Source organism: Tasmannia lanceolata, unplaced genomic scaffold (genome assembly GCF_043159265.1).
Source record: "Tasmannia lanceolata isolate RefF3 unplaced genomic scaffold, GAP_Taslan_0.1 ptg000019l, whole genome shotgun sequence".
NCBI lineage: Eukaryota > Viridiplantae > Streptophyta > Magnoliopsida > Canellales > Winteraceae > Tasmannia > Tasmannia lanceolata.
Window position 1 is genome coordinate 11399346 of NW_027518696.1, and position 16979 is coordinate 11416324.

General features: G+C 37.8%; 1 protein-coding gene across 1 annotated transcript; it reads right to left on the reverse strand.

Annotated features, from left to right (window-relative positions):
• Positions 1 to 834: 834 nt before the first annotated feature.
• Positions 835 to 14847, reverse strand: LOC143853100 (PRP38 family protein). Its single transcript, XM_077362826.1, has 6 exons — positions 14444 to 14847; positions 9075 to 9196; positions 8794 to 8884; positions 6592 to 6721; positions 6427 to 6500; positions 835 to 1533 (listed from the first exon to the last, which is right to left on the reverse strand). Exons 1-6 carry the CDS (start codon positions 14731 to 14733, stop codon positions 1074 to 1076), a joined length of 1167 nt encoding a protein of 388 aa, XP_077218941.1. The 5' UTR covers positions 14734 to 14847; the 3' UTR covers positions 835 to 1073.
• Between the last annotated feature and the right edge of the window lie 2132 nt (positions 14848 to 16979).

The following is a 16979-nucleotide window of genomic DNA, read 5'->3' on the forward strand; positions in this document are numbered from 1 at the left end:
GGCTTTTGTGCAACCAAGCACACCTTAGGTAGCATTTGGATGGAAGGATGGGCAGTGCCATAGACCCATGTAGGTGAAGGTCATTCTAATGCCTAATGTTGGAGTAAAAAGCATTATAGAGGAGAGGATCCTACGTTTGGCTGCCCTCATGCACATACAGCTGGGTAGATTAGAGCTCCAAGTCAACCGATGACTCAATGGGAGGATTGACCACCTCATAGAAAGAATCGACAAAAGAGTCAATGTAGGAGAAGACCCAATAAAGGGATGATGACAACGTAAAAAAAATCAAGTGGGTGATGATAGTAAAATGCTGATAATTTAGCTCACTTTGTCCCCTTTTATAAGCCTACAGGAGGCTCAACACAACTTTTGGATAGAGAACATCCCAAAACTTTAGAGCTATGTTGAAGATCCAAGAGAAGTTTTAAGAGTACTTAGATACATGTAAAAGTTCTATTCTTATAGAAACAAGGGTGGAGAATGTTTGAAATACAAAAAGGCTTTAGGATAGTCCTAAAACATTAGATGATTACCTTAAGGGCAAGATCAGAACCTTTAGTATAAGAAGCCTATAAATAGGTCAAACCTCCCCATTTAGGGATCACCACAGAATACCTCATAACTTGTAAGCATTCCCCTACTGAAGGGCAATACAAATCCTTCCATTCACTTGTGCACTTTCTTGGTGTGAGTGTCATATTTGCCCATCCAAGCTTGGTCACTTTAGGTTAGGTTGACTAGAGGCTAACGTTAGGGCATTTGCAAGATTGCCACACGAGCGAGGCTAGAGATTTCCGCCCATGGCCCATCCTCACCACTTTATACTCATCATACTGTGCAAATATATTACCATGCCTTTACGCATATTGAAATTGAAGGATATCATAATCCCATTAAGATTCTTCATAGCACAAAATACAGGGAGACACAGGGAGTTTCATTCTCTGAGCAAAGTTAATTAACAGGACCCTGTACAGACACATGCAAGTGCATAGATGGTCATTATACTGAAAGTAACAAATTGAGGTGTGTGCCATTTTAAAAACAGTTCCAGAGATCAACAGGAGACCTTATGGCCTCAATGGTTTCAACCCAAGAGATGCCCGGAGTCTGTTCGCTTCAGCAATCTCAGGATCAGGGTGGTCTGTCCCGTCATCTTTTTTCTCCTTCCTTTCCTTCTTCTTCCTCGGCTCATCTCGCATGTTGCCATCATCGATCCCATCTGTCCGCCTCCGAGGGCTGGCACTACTACGAGCATGCCTCTTTCGGACGTCCCTGGCATCACGATCCCGGTTTTTATGATCTCTACTCTGGCTCGTGCTCCTTGAACGACTCCTACGCCTTCCCCTATCCCTGTCCCTCCTCTCCCGATCCCTCCCCTCTCGCTCTCTTTCTCGGTCCCTCTCCCTACCATAGTCCTTTTCATCTCGAAGGCGATGACGATCCCTCTCCCTCTCCCTGTCCCTATCCCTATCTCTTTCACGCCCTCTCCCACGTTCTCGATCATAGTCTCGGTCATAGTCCCGGTCCCTGCCAAAAGTACACAGCAAAGAAAATTCCATCATGAACTATAGAAATTAAAATCAGATCTCCAAACGATAAACAAGACATATAAAGCCTCTTATAGTATTACAAAAGCAGATAAATCAATTAGTTCTTCCTAGAAGTTCCAGAAGCATTGCATTATCATTGTAAATTCCAGTGTATTCACATTTTTTAATGGCTTCAGAGTATTCACGTTGACCAACAAATTAAACGGTAAATACAAGTAGGTCCAACTTTTTAGCTGGAAGATACGGGCTATAGATGCGAAAAGATACCAGTTAAAATGCACCCAACAAGTACCATGCATTACCATATATCAAACAATCCGCATAAAACTGACATGCCAACAAGTTGCTGAGAGATATCTGACGAGGGCATTGTATAGGTTAGCAAATTAGTTGTTGATTATTCTCATAGTTTTTTATTAAGTCCCACTTTTGTGTAGTTAATTCTGTTGTGATTCCTTTTCAATTTCCTCTGGCAAAAAGCCCAGCCTCAAATATTGTAACCCTAGTCTCCCTAGCCACTAGTGCAAGATCCTCGACTCCTGCTCAATGAGTTAGCTGATATGCCCAATATGACTCCTTGGGGTGCATAGAGCCTCTTCCAAAATATTTTACTATGATGAGAGAGAGTTTCTTTGAATGGATGAATCCTCCCAAGCACAGTGCCTCTAGAAAGTCACTTCCCTACGTCAGTGGACAGACCAGTAAATGGAAACACAGGCTCGAATGAGCTAAAGCGGAGTTGACTTGACAAGTTGATGATCGATGAGGTGAATTTTTCATCAAATCGGGGCAGTCAAAAGGAGTTTTTGATTGACTAAGTAGCACCAAAATAGGACTCATGGAAAGGACTCAACCAAGCTAGGCTTGCCTACTCTAGGCTTATCGATATCAAAGAATCCAACGAAACTGAGGTTGTTGCTGTAAATTGGGAATCAGGTTGGATCCATAACTTTTGGGAGGCCCTGATTGTGTAAGGGGATTCCAAAAACCATTCTTCTATCTTACTCCGGACCGGTGGGGTATTGCGGCTCAAATGAATAGGAAGCCCGAGCTCTGTTATGGGAATTGAGGTGGTTCGCAATCCATGGGAATGGCAACTTAATCATTGAAGGGCACTTACGGGAGTTTAATTTTCAAAAAAAAAGTAGGTCTATGGGAGTTAGCGGATGTCATCATGGAAATTAGGGATCTAGTGACATTATATCCCCTCAATTTCGGCATATGCGTCGTTCGGCAAGTGAAGAAGCAGATAAGTCGCAAAAGGAGCACAAAGAGAGGAGATGGTCATTCTCCAGGCAGACCAGGCAATGCTCATGAGGAGGAATGAAGGAGAAGATGAAGGGTTAAGAACCTAGTTCTAGACGCCCTCACGGGCAGGGGAGGCCATTATGAAGGCCATGTGTGGGTGTGGAACTATATGTAGGCCAGGGTTACTGTAATTGTTGTTACAACAGTGGGACATCTTGTCCCCATGATGTAATTCGATTATAGTTCATCAATAAAATAGTAACATTTCAAAAAAGAATACCATCATACATTGAGGAGATGATTGAGCCATGGAATAGTTATTTGGGGAATGCTAAGGTGAAGAACGACCTTGCAAAAACCAGGCGCAAGGGCGCCCCCATTGGATCCGCATAACAAAGTGCATTTATAATAGCACTGAAAAAGGTAAAAGGGAATAATAAATGCACTTTGATGATGTCGATCGAATGGGACCACCTTTGCGGCTGGGTTTTGCAAGGTCCCCCTTCAGTTTAGCATTCCCCAAATAACTATTCTATGGCTCTACATGAATCACAAGACCCTACAGCAGGAGAAGTGCCCTAAGCATATGATTTGTGCAACTATAATTGCAACACGGCTGTTTGACTCATCATACTTCTCAATGCACACTATCAGTACAGTGAAACCTGGCAGTGTCATCACAAATTCCTGTAGGAAGCATTCTATCTTACGAAGGGCTTTAAATGCCATGGTAGTTATAAAAGCATCGAAATGTAATTGATCTACAAGAAAACAGCTTCCAGTATATCCTCTCTTTTTTAAATGGTAAAGTATCATTAAAGAAGGGAAGACCGAGATGGTCCACCCAAAATAAGTACAGAAGAGGAGAGCAATACAAAAGGATCCAAAGAGAGAATACAAAGATTTTTTTTTATTTTTATTTTTTGAATGGTAGATAGAATACAAAGATATAAAATAAAATAAACAATCAAGGGGGCAACAAGTTAAACATGTCTAGACCCAATCTTTCAACCCCATCACACGCTAATTTATCGGCTTTACTATTAACGTATCCCCTAATACGGTTAAAGACAATGGAAGATCCTTCTATCCGATCCTGGATCTCGTCAAAAAGGCGCGTGAATCTCCAACGAGGCGGAACCGACTCTCTAAGCTAAAGAATTTCATTCAGAAAATCTCCTTCAACAGTCGTGGAGTGAGTTCATTAAAGATCGATCTAGAATTTGGATTCCTTGATAGGCCGCTCTAACTTTTGTTTCACTTGCATCCGAGCATCCTAAATTTCCCAAAAAAGCCCAAATGACTGCCACAAGAATCCCTTGAAAGTCCTTCAATACCTACAGACCTAGGTTGCCTAAGCTAGAACCATCAAAATTTAATTTAACCAAGCCTTCTGGAGGTTCCTTCCACATTTGATTTTTTTTTGGATGGTTTTCCCTACTAAAAAACACCTCCTTCCACTCCCGCCAAAGATCATACGCCAAAACAAATTGGAACAAGGGTAGGGTCTGAGCCTAAGCAATGACAGAGGCAATGACTTTGATCAAAAGAAAACAAGGAGATTTAGCTTTCCCCTCAAAAATTCTTGAATCTCTCTCTTTCCACAGGACCCAGGTGGTTGCCAGTAAGCAGAGATTCCATAGTACTTTCCCTTTCTTTTTCATGGAGTTCCCTCCCAACTAGGACTACAAATGAACCGAGCCGAGCCGAGCTTTGGGGTATTCGGGCTCGGCTCGTTTAGTTTTTATGAAGGCTCGTGTTCGGCTCGGCTCGTTTAGTTTTCGAAAAGGCTCGTGTTCGGCTCGGCTCGTGAAATATTCGAGAAAGCTCGGCTCGGGCTCGGCTCGGCTCGGCTCAAGAAGACAAGAATGATAAAAACATACATTTTGTGGGATTTGAACCCAAGCCCCCTCTAAATGCCTTAACCACTCGGCCAAACTTTCATTTGTGATAAACAACCCACATTCTTTTATTTTATATATAAAAACAAACATAATCCAAGCTTTAAAGCTCGGCTCGGCTCTGCTTGTTTATGAACCGAGCCCAAAAAGCTCGCGCGCTTTTCCGAGCTGAACTATACAAAGCTCAAGTTCGGCTCGTTTATTTGGCGAGCCTAATTTTTGGGCTCGGGTTTGGCTCGTTTAGTAAACGAACGAGCCCGAGCCGAGCTTTTAACGAGCCGAACCCAAACATGTTCACAAGTCAGCTCGGTTCATTTGCAGCCCTACTCCCAACTAAGCACCAGTTCAGACAATTTTGATGGAAAGACCCAAGAAATACCAAACATAGATAAAATGCAACCCCAAACCACACTAGCTAACTCCCAATGCATAAAAATATGGTCTACGGATTCACCAGTCTGAACGCATAGAGAACAATGGTCTATCAACCACATACCCCTTTTGCGTAAGGAGTCAATCATCTGAATTCCAGCCTCTGCAATCAGCCCAACAAAATAGGCACACTCGAGGAGGAGCCTGGATCTTCCACACTACTGCTTCAATGGAGGAGATAGGTGAAGGCACTATATGGAAGTAGAAGGATTTGACAGAAAAGACCCCAATAGAGTCCCAGATCCATACCCTTTTGTCAGCCCAGAGCGCTTGGTGTAACAAGATTCTAACAACTCAAACAGCCTTTCCAGAATTCCAACTCCCGATCAAAGAAATTTATTCCAGTATATCCATTTTGTGCTACCTATTGTAAGGAATTGTTCAAGGCAAACACCGTACAGCCGTGATTCTAACCTGATGTGCAACAATAACTAGCTATTTACATCAGACACTCCAAAGACAATCTCTTAGAAATGAAGCCAAATTCTTTGTTTCGTGCAAAATATGCTATTATTTTTTCTAAAGACCCAACTTATATTCAATTACCATCCATCAAGTTACATCAAACTAGTTCTGGTATAAATTTAGAAGCAAGAGGAAGTTTTGATACAAAATCTCGAATTGAAAGCATTTCTTCCACAACGCACCATGATTGCCTTGTAAACCCATCCATCTAAAAAAAGCGAGGAAAAAGAATCATAGAAAAGATTCTGAGAGCTGTTTCTGTCAAACATGCACCAACATAATATGCTATCTAATTGAAAATGGACCGATTAAAATCACAAGCAAGTTCAAAACCACGGGTTTCAATAAAAATTCGAACATTAGGATCCAGAACAAAGTATATGCGTATTCTACAACTAATTTGGACACATATTATGAACCCCGAGGGATGATTTCTACAAAGACAATAAAAGACGGGAACAGGTAAATCCAGAAGCTTATAGGTTGTAGGCATATTTTTTCTGTTATCAACAATGAACTCTTTAATGTTTTCTTTTGAACAATATTCAGGATATTCAGGCAGAAAATGTTTTCCCATGGAGTGGTAGTGTGCATATACTTTTTCTGTTCCCCATTTCATTTCTTACCAAACCATGTATGTGGAATTAGGATACACAAGCTTATCAAACTACAACACAGAACTAATGGCGACTGTGATCTTTCTGGCTTTGGGATACACATCACCATGTGTAACCAAATCTAAGGACTGATGTCCTACAACATACAATGGATCAAGGAAAACCACAGAGAGAGAGAGAGAGGGAGGGAGATCACTGGGAACATACCTATATTGCCGGTGACTATCACGTCTTTTGTCTCGGTCTCTGTCCCTCGTAGGACTACGTCCCCGATAATAATCCTAGAATCAGGAAAAAAAATACACAAAGTAAGGAATGAGGTACTATCAGAAACAGGACCATTTAGAAAACTTAAAAAAGAGAACTCTCCACCTTCTCATGAGCACCAGCTTCTAAGTCAGCCATGGTCTGGTCATCCTCTTCTTTTTCTTCTTCCTCTTCAAAATCATCTTCCAAAGCACTTCTTCTAGGTTCCAACTTCCCCAATGATTCAAGAGTCCATCTGTCGATATTAAATCCATCAGAAAAAATCATGATGCAAAGACAACCCTAGGCACAATGAAGCACACTGAGAAACAAGACCACCAATATGCTTTTCCTAGAAGAAAGCTACTTAAAACCAATTGCCGCCAATAGTTAAGGAGGGGGGAAAAAGCAGTAAACTTTCGTTCAATCCGTCACAAATATTTGTCTCAAGAATTCCTCAGGAAGGGTGTTGTATCTCTTCTTTTCTTTTTCTTTTTTTTAGAATAAAAAATAAAGTGATTGTCAAGAAGGGTGTATCTTGCAACATTTTATTATATTTTTTGTTATTTTCGGTTTATATTGAGAAAAACTGAAAAATAACATATCAAATACATAAAAATATAAATTTTATGAACAAAACTAGGACAAAAAATAATATCGTGAATTTATAGAGATATTTTTGAAGCAAAAAATAAAATTTGAAGATTATGTCAATTTTTCAGAATCATGAGAGAATTTTGGGATTTTCCATGTAATAAAAAAAAACAAAATATTGGAGATTTTTCAGACTATGTTTCCAATTCATGCATACTATTCCAGTTCAAGGTTGAGTCGTCAAGATTCAATAGCCCAATCACGGTAAGTAATACAACCCTCTCATCAGTGCAAAAGCGCAGGAAAGTGTGAGAGATATTTTATACCAAAGTGGATAAAATACCATGATTCACCATGAAAGAAAAAGAAAGATTCCATGATTCTAAGAAAACATTATTAGTCATGCATGTATGTATGAGAGTAAAGATGTATAAAATGAAAAATAAGTTCAAAGAAGTATCAAAGTAATGAATGGTGTGGTTCTTTGGATGCATTTCATGGCTTAATTGTAATTCACTGTGGGGAAGATTCAGTTAATATTTTTTCATGTAATATACACAGATAAACGCACAATCTCCTTATCTGCAGCTATGTCACAAATGTCGTTCTTGGGAATTTCTCAGCAAGGGAAAATCTTGGGATATATTAATTTTTATTAATTTTTTCGGGTTTATATCGGGAAATAAACGGTAAAATTAAAATTATTTAAAAATATATATAAATATTAAATTTAAGAAAAAATAAAAAATAAAAATATCGTAAATATATCGGGATGATATCGCGATATTATCGGGATATTTTATGATGAAAACGAAAATCTCGCTATATTTTTAAAATCTCGGGATTAGTTCAGGATTTTGTCGTTTTATCAAAATGTCGCGATAAAAACGCTATATTTTGAAAATATCGGAGATGTTTGTGACATAGATCTGCAGTACAAAATAGTACAGACCCGGTCATTAACAAAATAAATGTTAAAGTAATTTATTCAAGAAACAAAGTTGAAACCACAGCACATCTGAAATAACCACTCAAAAAAAGAGCAAATCTGAAATATAGTTCCTCAGATTAAAATAAACAGAAAAAAAAAAAAAAGAAGAGGTAAGATGTTAACAGTGCAGGTATGGACCATATTCAAATTAAATTATCATACTGAACGAGAGTGGGAAACTCATTAAAAGGTATAACAGTAAGCTTGTCCATTGTTACAAGCAATGACTACACAATTCCGAATAAGAAGATAAACCAATCATTGTGCTTCACTGCTGGCAAACGAGGCATGAATCCAGTCAGTTTACCCACAGGGCGGAATATATTGGTAACTAAACAACAGGAGCAAACACAGCAAGCAATAAATGAGAATATGAAAGTAGCAATGTTCAAACAATAAAAGGATATTAAAAAATATAGCTTCATGAGAAATAACATTAGAATATTGAGAATCTCTTCCACCTTCTCGAAGGTTTTGATAGGAAGGTTGAGACGGCCTTGCGACATAATAATAGAATATTGAGAAGAGCAGGACATGCAAGTATTCAAAAGATCAAGATTAGAATTTCTTCCGCCTCCTGGAGGATTTTGATAGAAGGTTGATGGTACCAACCACACAGACTACTAATAGGCCAGCAATACACAAGAATATAAAACAATATGGATCAAATGTAGCATAGAGAAAAAATCTCCAAAGTATATAAGGCAAGGCTTAAGCCAATATTAAGTGGAAATGGAAATTACCTTTTCTGGATGCGTGGCATAGTGATGTCACAAGAATAATCTGTTGTCAGAAGTTCATCAATGACCTCATCCACATGGGTCAAGGAAAAGCCTGAGGATTAGAAAAATCTTAACATAAATTAGTGTAACATTAAATATTATTCTACATGAGAAACTCTATAGGCATCTTCTACCGAATCAAGTAACTTACGGTAGCAAGGTTAAAATAAGAACAAATTTGTATCAGAGAAAGAAGATCAAAGAAATCTAAAATAACCCCTAAAATGAAATCATGAGCTTACGTCCATCTGGTAATTTACGCCTCAGTTTTCGATAATCGTTGTATAGTGGCTCAAGATATTGATAGACATCAGTGACCGTCCCAGTAAGACGCATGTAAAAAGCTCCCAGTATACGAACATATCTGCCAGAAAACCATTAAATATTACATAAAAAAATAAAAGCAGAAATAGAGGCAAAGACTTGGCATGCTCACAAAAGAGTTCAATAACTCAAAGGCATTAAACGTACAAGTAAAATCATTTTGCACAAAGAATTATCAGGTACATGCAACAAAAGGTTCAGATAAATCAATCAGAAAGCCAAGAGTGATACAAGCGTATGTTGTAAAACTTAATTCACAATATATTATAATAAAAAACAATAATGCACCTTGATCGTGTAACATTCAAGATTTTCATTTGAAAGAATTCAAAATGATTCCAACCTAAAACTAAATTTTCAGCATGCTGATGTAACAGAGAAAACATCGTACTGACCATTTCTGAAAGCAATTTAGAGGTGTTAAGTTCCGAATGACAACAAACTCTAATCCAAAGCTCAATAAAGGAAATGTTCAATAACACATTCCAAAGCCAAAAAGACCTCCATCTTCAACATGAAAGAAATCGAAGGTCACATGTTGAGTTAATAATAAGTTTTGCGATGGATACTATTGATTTTTGAGGTGTGCTTATCTTTAACATCCACTTTGCTAGATCAATTATCTTTGAGCTAGATTGACATATGTATGATCTATTTGGTTAGTTTTTGTTCTATTTTGTTATTTTATTGCTTTTTTTCATTTTTACATGTTTATCTGACACTCTGATAAGCTAATAGAAAGACAACAAGCTCACCAACAACAACAAATATTATATTTAGGTGGAACCATTGAATGCTGGTTTATTTTATTTTATTTTATTTTAAAAAAAAAAATATATATATATATATATATATATATATATATATATATATATATATATATATATATATATATATATATATATACTACTACTACTACTACTACTACTACTACCATATAGCAAAAGAGAAAAGGAATGAATTTTCTGAATTATTTGAAAAAGCTGTGGAATTAACACGTCGAGGTAGTTTTTATTTACCGTTTAGTGCTCTCCAGATATCTATCCATATATCTATATGGAGGGTAAAATCGCACTTTCAAAGGGGCAGTTTTGGCCTTTCAATATATAGCTTTCCCCTCAAGTTATATATGCAAATCCAGCTTTCACCGACTTTAGAGAAATATACGCGTCATGTCGAGGTTCTCCCACCCAAGCACGTCTCAGGTATTCCCACCCAACCACGTCTCTCCCTCTAACTCTCCATTTTTCTCACCGCCACTTCCTCCTAAACTTCCATGCAAACCCCCAACGGCCACCTTGCCCTCTATCTCGATTCTTTCCCTCACCAGAAGAAATTGCAGTGGTCACAAGAGCCATGATCTTGAGATAACTCACCTCAAACCCTTTTTCTTAAATGTAAGTATTGGTGGGTATAACTGTAGAGAAATCTTCTAGAGGAATTGGGGCTTCTTCCATCTCTGAACCAGGTATCTAGGGCTTTTCTTCTTTATGTTCATCTATACAAATTGATTTCACAGACTGGGTTTTAATTTCTTTGGCCTTTGTTCTTTTTCTTCTTTTACATATTCGTTTACTCAAGAGTCTCACTTTGCTATTTGCCCAAACAGAGTGCTTTCAAAGTTGCTGCTTCCATAGAGATTTGGCAATGATTTTTGGAGGCTTCTGTTCGAGTTGTGGAAAGAGAGAAAGGGTTTTCATAAGATAATTAGATCCAAGGCTTGGAGCATTAATACTCAGCTCTCTTGAATCAGCTAACCCTATGTCCATTCCTTTTATTATTTGCTGGGGTTTAATTTCATTTTCTTTCTAGACTTCTTACCAAGTTTTTGGAGGCTTATGTTCGAGTTGTGGATTGAAGATGGGTTAATAGTTTAATACTTGAATTTGCAAATTTAGCTGTTGTTGACTTTAGTTTACTTATGCATAAAATGAGGTTACTCTCTTGCTTCTTCTCTTTGTGCTTTCCAAAGACCTGCGCGCTAGGTTTTCCACCTTTCTTCATCCAGGTTTTGTTATCTGCAGAAGCATTTCGCCGTTGAAGCTTGCCATCGGCACCTATTTCCGACCCAATTGATCAGCTATAGGCAATTTGTTCCAGGTTTCTGTTTTCTCCTTTCTATATCTTTTTCTTGGGTTTTTATTTTGGTTCTGATATGTCCTGGTTTGCCTATTTTGGATCAAATTTATTAAACAAGTCCGGCTTCTGATTATCTTATGCATACCGCTTTCAATACATCCAGTTTGGGTTTTTTGCATTTCCAGTTTAGGGAATATGGATTGCAGGAATTTCCAGGAAAAGTTTGGAAAGGAAACCAGTCCTATTCAATTTTTAGTTAGATGTACTTTCATTTTATGAGAATATACCTCTAAATTGACCATAATCATATCATTTTCCCTCTAAATCATGAAAAGAAAAAAAAATTCCCAACCAAAAAATTCCGTCAGAAATGTTTTCTTTGCAATCCAGTTAGTACATTAACTAAATGTGAAATTTTTCACCAAATGAATTCTCGGACAGGTTTCTATTGATGTTATTATGTACTTCAAATGCCATTATCTTCCTTCAATTCTAAAACTTAAATCCAAAAGCCATTGTTTTTTCTTTTCTCCTTCATCCAACATTGACCTTTGCTGGGTTTCATGTCTTGAAGTTGAAGACCTCCGTGAACTCCCGATTTTGTTGTTCAATATCGCATGCACACAATGTGTTCAATGAAATGGCTATAAGAAAAAAAAAGTTTGCAACTTCCGGACCAAAATCTTCCAAGCGCAGCACAAATATTATGGTCTTAGTCTAAATTTTGGGTTAGGTAAGTTCAATTTTTTTCTTCCTTCTTGCAATGTAATGGGCTTTCAGGTAATGTCTAATAGATTTGGCAATGATTTTTACTTGGAAAAAATAACAGAACCTAAAAAGAAATGGGAGTAAATTAGAATAGACTAGGAAACAAGGTACAGATACTCTTCCAAATTTGGTTTGGATTCTCCTTGCTAGGAGTTGCAAGGAAATATCTTCGAATTCAGACATTCAAACTACCTAAGCATTTACACTGTAGGTCATGTTTATCTGAGCTCAGGAAACCATTGCTAAATATGTGGTCTAACAGTATTATTTCACTTCACGTTTTTATTTATTTTTGAAACTGCTCACTAGTGTCTGGGTTGATTTGATTTGAATCCCTTGCCACTACTAATCGTAAAAATTGAACAATTGGCTGGCAATGCTTTAGTCTGTTTTCTGTTTTAGCTTCCCTTCAACATTAGTTCTTAGAATCATCTAATAAAAATATTTTGAATAAATATTGTTATATACACTCTATTCCATAGTGTTATTATTGTTATTGTTCTGGTTGGAATCCCACACATACCATGTATGATGATATTATATGGAATTTACCAACTGCGTCTCATTGCATTTGTATGAAGTGGGTTGTTCATTGTAGGTGAGTCCTGGCAACAATTCATTGGGTTTACTGAGAACATCTCAGGGATAGTTGTTTGTAGGATTGTAGGTAATGTGGTTTGTACATTTTTATTCATTTAGCAAATACATGAATTGTATGCTATTTTTGTTTAAACACATTTTGTGGTTTGTTTTTCATTTATCAGTAGTTTAAAAAATATATGTTTATTAATCATTTAGGTTTTGTTTGTTGCCCGTGCATCGCACGGGGTTTCTTATATATATATATATATATATATATATACAGCATTTTAAAAGCCATACGAAGCATATACCTCAAGATGCACCTATAGGCAAGGCATAGCCTCATCTCCTTGGAGTGTATACCTTGAGTGTAAGAGGATGCCTTAAATCTGAGATGCAAGCCTCCCAAGAACCACTTGGCCGAGACACATCATGGAAAGGAGCCATCCAGATTCGAGATTGTATTAAATGTTCCCCTTTTAGGTTTTGAGTTTATATGTTTTGAATCTTACTCTAACGGTGATTTAAGTTTGAGAAATGAAGCACATTTTATTTCTAGAGCCCCTAGTAATTGCTTTTTATGTTTAGCCAATGGAGTGGGACGATAGCTAAGTTGTCAATTCTGTTATCGAGGTTCTTTCGTTTTTCTCCTAGGCCACCAGAATGTTTTGATGTTCCATTTCGAAAAAGATGCTCCGATGTGTAGAATGGTGTGGTAGAAGAGAACTTTGAGAGCAAGCACTAAAAAGGTCATCTTTCACGTCAGTTTAGGGTTTTAGCAAAGCCAGAAGAAAAGTAATTGTGACCAAATGAGGGGTTCTTCATGAATCTTAACCCTCCCATTGATTACTTTTTTTCCCGAGGGGGGGGAGATGTTGAAATACCTTAAAAGGCCCCCTATTTTTATTGAGAAATCTAATAAACATTGATCAAATTTCGGGGAAAATTTTCATTCGAAATTTGTTTCTCTTTGCTCTTGCACATGACCACCTCGGTGTCATTATTGCCTTTCAAAAAAGACTGCCAAAACCATTTCCTACATAAACTCAAACCCCTCTCTCGAACCCTACACTGCCCCTCCTCTAGGTACACCTCTTTTATTTTCCTTCTCTCCTCCTTTCCTCTGACTAGCCCAGGTAAAATATTTTGCTCGTGTTTTCAAACAGATTAATAAATTCATAGAAACTTAACTCATCATCAATCCCACTTTCCAGATTTCTTATATATGGATAAAAGGAAACAACAATAACGGTAATTAAACAGTTGCTTGTAATTTCTATTGGAAAGATAGATTCTTCGAAACACAGAATTCATCACTGACTACGAAACTTCTTTAACAATTAAACAGAAATTGAAAACATATTCTTCCTAAATGATTCTTGAAATGCCCTAATCATTATTAACAAGAACAAGATCAGAATAACTCACTTGTAGTCCTCGTTCTTAATAAATTCAACGGCGATGACCTCACCCAGAAATCCTCTCGGATAAGAGTTATGGTTTGTTTTTTTCGGACCGTACATTTCAGGATGGATTCTTAGGTCCAACTTTAAATGTGCATAACTTTGTCATTTCAAATCTAAATCAATCAAAATTTATGTCTATGGGGCGCTCTAAATGTCATCTTTCAAATGAAACACAGCCACATAACAACTAAATTACAACTGCCCATAAACATAATAATACTGCTATTATGCATATATTAAACAATCAAACAAAAATCGAAAACAAATTCTCTCTAAACGATTCTCGAAAACCCCTAAAATAATTAAATGTGCATAACTTTGTCATTTCAAATAGAAATCAAGCAAAACCCTAAAACAATTATTAGGAAGAAAGATAAATGAATATGACTGACTTGTAATCCTCGTTCTTGATAAATTCAACAACGATGTCTTTCTCGGGCTGAATCTGGAGCATTTTGTTAACGAGACAAATGAAAGGGGTGGGTTTTCGATTGCCACCAAAGGTTCCTCCAAGGTGGTCCAGCTCCATCGCCTTGTCCACCAGAGTCTCTGCCGTCAGCCCGAAACATTGCTCCTTCCAATACGTGGTCTGGTAAATCTTCGCACGCAATATCTTCTCCACTAGGTTCTGTGGATTCGTCCCCCTTATGCTCTTCGCTCCTGGGTCCGTTCGATTCGCCATTGATGGAATAAAACCCTAACCCTAACCCTAACCCTCGATCTTCCGAAGGAAACGAGAACAGGGAGAGAGGTTATAGGATAATGTTTGAATGGATTGTCAAATGGACTCTCTCAATGGGGCCCATGTTGTTTGATAATATAGAGATTTTATACAGTGGAAGCACTTATTAGCACCCTATTTTTCCAGAAGTAATGTACGGGACCACACTAAAGGATGATCCAAACCGTCCATGTGATGGAACACAACTTAAATAGGTTGTTCCCTAGAATGATCCTAGCCCTCCCATCTATAGAGGTTTCCATAACATGGAATTCCTCTGTAGATCGGAGGGCTGGGATCATTCTACTGAAATGATTTTTTGGTGGCACAACCTACTTACGTTATGGCCGATCGACATGGACGGTTTGGATCATGCTATAGTGTGGTCCGTACCGTACTTTTTGAAAAATATGGGACCATAAGGTCTATATAAGGTCTTACACCGTATAAAAACTCTGATAATACAAGTCCAATTGTGCATTTTCTTTAGTGAAAAAAAAAAAAAAAAAAAAAAAAGGCTCCTAATATCAAAGAGACTTGGGGTACAACTTGGCTCGGGCTCATCCCGAACCCGACGGGTTCAACCAGATTTTGGCTCTGGTTGGATTGGCATTCGGAAAAGCCAACCCGATTTAATTTCGGGTGGGCTTAGGGTTGAGGCCTTGGCAACCTGATCTCCATCTTCTAATTTTATACTGATTTTCTTTGGGTTATTGTATTTTTTTGTTTGGTCCAAAGTGAACTAGAACCGACCCGACCTGATTTCAAGTTAGATGGGTTGGGTAAGGGTTGAGAAATTTAGAGACGGGTTGGGGTTATGGTTGACCATCCTCAACCCGAGGCTCAGGTTGGGTTAGGGTTGAGGGAATTCTATCCGGGGTTGGATTAGGTTTGGCCTCAACCTCGTCCAACCCGACCCAAGTTGCACCCCTAAAAGAGACCTTGTTTTGATAACGGGACAAATCACCTTGTTTTACACTTTTTGAGTCAATATGGGTGTCCATGGATCCACCTGTTGCATGGTAACGTTCCATTCACATTCAGAGAGTCTAAGAATTGGTTTGACACTCACAATCGGTTGTCATAAACTCATAATCTTAAGGCGTTTCAGATTGTGACAAGCAATTGTGAGCCTAATACTCGAAACATTACTTTATTTCAATAGAAATTTCGAAATTTTGGTCTTATCCTGAATTTTCATCCGAAATATAAGGGATTTTACCCAAAAAACTCGATTCTTGATAGTTATTTAATATTATCCCGAAATTTCAGCCGAAGTTAGCAAAATTTCGGCCGAATTTCAGAAATTTAGATAGAAATTCTGTACAAGATATAAAATAGCCGTTAAAAGATTTCCTCAGATTTCGGCCAAATTTTCAAAATTTCTGAGGACCAAAACGCATTCCTAAACTGAAATTTAAAACTTTGCTTAGGAGTTAGGAGTAGGGGAGAGGGAAGAGACTTGAGAGAATGAGAGGAGAAAAGTAGTGGAAAAAAGTGGGAAACTGAAATGTTGTTTCTGGTTTTAGTAGAGTTTTTGAATATTAGAAAAATAACTTCATGAATAGATCACATAAATGAATGAAAATATTAAGGCTCCGTTTGGATACGTAGATTTTAGAATCTTAAATTTCCTCAAAATCATAGATGGGAGACGAGAGAAGAAGGAGACCTGCTGTCGTTTTTTGATTTCTCGTCCTTCTTTACGTCAACAAGAGAGCAGGAGATAATCCCATGTTTCCAGGTTTTAGAAATCTCATGATAGGGAGAGATTTCTGAAACCTGGATTTCTTACTTAAAATCCAAGATTTTAAAGAGAAGCAAAACGGACAGTCTCCTTCTCTTGTCTCATTGAGGAAGTCCAAGATTCTAAAATCCACATATCCAAACGGCCCCTAAAAGTATTTTGGCACATTGGCACCCTCTATTCGGGTCTAGCTAGGATTCTCTATCATATGTAAGGGAAAGAACACCTCTATTTTTGTTTAGCCTCCTATGCTCCTAAGTTTTGTACACCACAACAGTGAGAGGAGGGAATATGTAAGAATGTAACTCATATTTCCCTTGATTAATACTCCTGGTGAGGTCCTCCAAACCCAAACTTGCCCACCAAAAAATAAAGTCCACAATCACAAGCAAACATTGGTCAAATGAGCCCATCAACTAATGCAAACATTGGTAACGCTCTTTAAATGATACTTTCCGGG

Excerpts from the sequence above, each read along its gene's own strand:
- LOC143853100 (XM_077362826.1), bottom strand. The coding sequence starts at position 14,733 with ATGGCGAATCGAACGGACCCAGGAGCGAAGAGCATAAGGGGGACGAAT. Across the intron at positions 9,197-14,443 it reads ATCAAGAACGAGGATTACAA|ATATGTTCGTATACTGGGAG; the intron begins GTCAGTCATATT and ends GTTTTCTGGCAG. Across the intron at positions 8,885-9,074 it reads GCGTAAATTACCAGATGGAC|GCTTTTCCTTGACCCATGTG; the intron begins GTAAGCTCATGA and ends TCTAATCCTCAG.